We start from the raw sequence: 3705 nt of genomic DNA on the forward strand, positions 1-3705 counted from the left end.
AGAGAGAGAGAGAGAGAGAGAGAGAGAGAGAAAAGACCGAGTTACCGCGCGCGTGAAAATTGTGGTGAAAAGGTGAAACTCAGCGATCGGCGGCGTGTGTGTGTATGTATGTGTATGTGTGTACACGCCCTCGTGCGCTACATTGTCGCTGCTTAGCTTATAACCAGACAGCAGTGCTAAGTCGATGTAACAGCTCGGCACGTCCATCGGTGAGATAGACTACATTCAGAGACCTCGTGCATTCACTCGCTCTCAGCACATGCCAGCGCGCATTGAGCGAGCGCACGAAGTGCGTCCGCCATTCTGAGCAACGGGAAAGTGCGTAAATGGCAACTCGCACCGCGTCGTCACTTTACAACAATAATGAAAAGGGTTAAGAAAAGGTCTTGGTTCTATTTCAGCGAGCGAGCTCAATCGGCCCCAGGTGGTTTTCAACTTTCTGAGGAGTCCAGTGCACGCTTCGTACGGTTAATGGAACGAAGACAAAAACAAAAATGTCAATTCAACCATCCTCGCAAACAGTACGAATGCTTCTCTCACTCCACAACACACACGCTCCCGATATTTCAGAAAATCTCATAAACGCAGACATGATTCTATTAAAGCATTTCTGTCGCGGGATCTCGCGAGAGTTAAGCTCGCGCACACACTGTCAGGGGAGAAGGAAACCCACCGTTTGCACCTGCGAAGACACTAGAGGCCCAGAGACACCTGGCGATCTGCGTGTACGCGAATGTCATCAGAATAAACGGACACACGTACAAGGCGAGAACCTGAAATGTAAAAATACAAAACACATTAAAGAAATACATAAATTTAAAAAAAATCTTTAAAAAAATGCAATTTTTCTTCCCTGCAATGTCGTATATGTATTGTACAATTATGTGTGCGTGTGCGTTTGAGAGTTCTTAAATGTTGGGGTTCAGTTTTATATCAATATTTCCTTTGGAAACAATGCAAACAAAACTGGAAACTTTCTATATGAATATTCACAATCAATATTCTATTCAAACGCTAACTAGTGGGGTGCAAGCTTATAGAAAGTACATTCGTGTTTGTGCGCCCAGTGCGTAGGTGTGTGCGTGCGTATGTGTGTGTCCAGGTGCATGGGTGTGGGCATGCTTGTTTGCATGCGTGCATGCGTGCGTGCGCGCGTGTGTGCGTGTGTGCGCGCGTGTGTGCGTGCGTGTGTGCGCGCGTGCGTGCGTGCGTGTGTGCGCGCGTGCGTGCGTGCGTGCGTGCTCACCTGGAATATTCTCCACGCGTTCTCGCTCGTGTCGTCCCACGCCGGCGAGCACTGAGTCAGCAACACAGTCAGATGGCTGTTGTCGAGCACGGGTTGCGTGGACAGCACGAACAGTTCGGGCACACTCAACAGGATGGACGCTACCCAGATGCAGATGACGATGACCCGAGCACGCGACGCCGTCGCCTTGAACTTCAGAGGATGACAGATGGCGTACCATCGCTCGACGGATATGGCACTCAGGGTGAATATGGACACGGAGACGGAGACGGACTGCCGACAGAAAAAACAGCGAAAATGTAGAAATCGTATAAAAAAGCATTGTAGTTCGTTCGTGACGTGCGGTTCGTTGAGGGGGGGGGGTCGCCGAAAGAAAAACTTGGCTCAAAATACGTTCGTGTGACACGCACGGAAAATTCATGCTGCGGTCAGCGCTCCCCTAGACATTGTTAATTGACGGGATAGTATCAGAACTGCAGGTGGATGCGTCTACGAATGACGCCGCAACGCTACCTAGCCTGTATCGTTGTAAAATGGCATCCGACAGGTTGTCAACTTTAGTCGCTCCGAGAGCTGTAAAGTACACCAATGCGGCGGGAAAGTTTTTTCCGTTATTCACAATGCGGTATCGAGGCGACAGCTTACAACTAACACATAATATCTCTACCACCATGCACACAATGTTCGTTTAACCATATAATCCGCGATATATCCAACTAAAACCGCCCTTCTGTCTTCTTCGAAATCTACGTACCAATTTGACAACATAAAGTCTACAGTGATAGTAAGGTCCATGTAGATTTTGTTGACCCACAATTAATTTCCATAAATGGGGGGGTAGGCCCTTTAAAATCGGTCAAGGTCTTGTTCAAGGTGTTGCCTATTCATTTCTAGCAAGAAATATATCCTTAGTTTGCAGGAAGGCGGGACAAAACGCCGTTTAACCGACGCTGTTGATAACAGAATTCGCGCGTACATCACGACATAGCTGAATAAATACTGCTATTCTTTGTTTATTCACTCCTGAATACCTCACAAGCTAACCGACACTGAGATAAAGCGACGAGTTAGCCTTTAACAAGTGATGCGAGCGCGATTGTTCGTTATAGTCAGCGGGTAAAGCACAGCATCGAAACTGCAACGAAACCGAAACAGAACAAAATTATGACAATAACGTCGTCGTTAAATTTAGCGAATCACATTAAAATACTAACAGTACAGGGGCGTAGCTACGGGCGGCCTGGGGGGTACGTGCCCCCCACAAATTTTCTGTGCCCCCCAGGTGCCCCCCCTACTGAAAATTCATGCTTGATAAAAAAAAATTGAATTAAAAACAATGTCGTTAGAACAGTATAATACAAAGAAAGAGGGTTCGAACCACATCTCAGTAAAATTATATATTGTGCCCCCCCCCCCCCCCGAAAATGTAAGGCCCCCCCAGTGCCTCCCCCCCCCCCTAAAAAAAATCCTAGCTACGCCATTGTAACAGTACCGCTGCGCAACGCATTAGCTTTTGCGCGAAGATGCAAAACCATAATTCATGTCTATTGCAGATGGCTGCGCGATCAATAATTTGGTTGAGATGACCTAACCCTAGGAGTTATTACGGTTGCAAATCATCCAATGAGCGACAGGTAAGAGTGAGATCGTTTTGCGGCGTATCCGGATCCCTGCGCTTTAATTTTTTATTACTCAATGGAAAGGGTTAAAAAAATTTTACTTTCAGAAACTAGAATCCTTGCTGAATCTGACAGTGTGGGTGGTCCGGTGTGTGCACTTCTGTGACGGCCGGGAAATTTTCAAAGGAACCTACTTTTTCGCGTAAAATCTCGTTGCAAAGTGGCCATTTCATGTGTGTGCCGGGAAAAGTTGACACACACACACGCGAAGAATATTTCAGTTACTCGTCGTGGATTTATTTTCAATTCTTTCATGTTGGTTTCGACCGTAAACCAAATGCAGTGACCAATTTCTGCGGATTTATATGAAAAGAAAATTGTATAATACTGCTAACGGAAGAAACCTCCTCTGGTCTTATCAAAAATTGTACTGCATTGTTAGCAACGAAGGTCGAATAAAAACTCGCAAGTTCGCGTAAAATCTCGTTGCAAAGTGGCCATTTCATGTGTGTTTGGCAAAAGCTTTTTTGTGTGTTTTTGCAAACCGGGAAAAGACTGTTTGCAGAAAAAATTATGGAAGATCGCAGGTATGGCCGCCATATTCTAACTGTTCACATTCCAATCCCGAACCAAAGAGGGCGGCGGAGTAACAAATCCGATAAGATTAGTCTCAAAAGCAGATCATTTCGCTTGATTGGGATTAAAGATTCGCCCCTAGGTGACATCCACGAGTAATTAATCGATGTATGGGAGTGCATTATACAAACCTAACACGCTTTTCATCAGTCATGTCATCTCCGATATATTTACTGGTCTATGACGGTGGGTATATATATATAT

General features: G+C 45.8%; 1 protein-coding gene across 1 annotated transcript in view; it reads right to left on the reverse strand.

Annotated features, from left to right (window-relative positions):
- Positions 1-3705, reverse strand: part of LOC106808091 (orexin receptor type 2-like) — a 21511-nt gene that overhangs the window by 15092 nt on the left and 2714 nt on the right. The window contains exons 2-3 of the mRNA XM_014810656.1: positions 1247-1519; positions 712-773 (exon numbers count right to left, since the gene is read on the reverse strand). Of these exons, the coding sequence (XP_014666142.1) occupies positions 712-773; positions 1247-1519 (335 nt within the window). The remainder of the gene's footprint in view (positions 1-711; positions 774-1246; positions 1520-3705) is intronic.

The sequence above is a fragment of the Priapulus caudatus genome, unplaced genomic scaffold, assembly GCF_000485595.1.
Source record: "Priapulus caudatus unplaced genomic scaffold, Priapulus_caudatus-5.0.1 Scaffold253, whole genome shotgun sequence".
Lineage (NCBI taxonomy): Eukaryota > Metazoa > Priapulida > Priapulimorpha > Priapulimorphida > Priapulidae > Priapulus > Priapulus caudatus.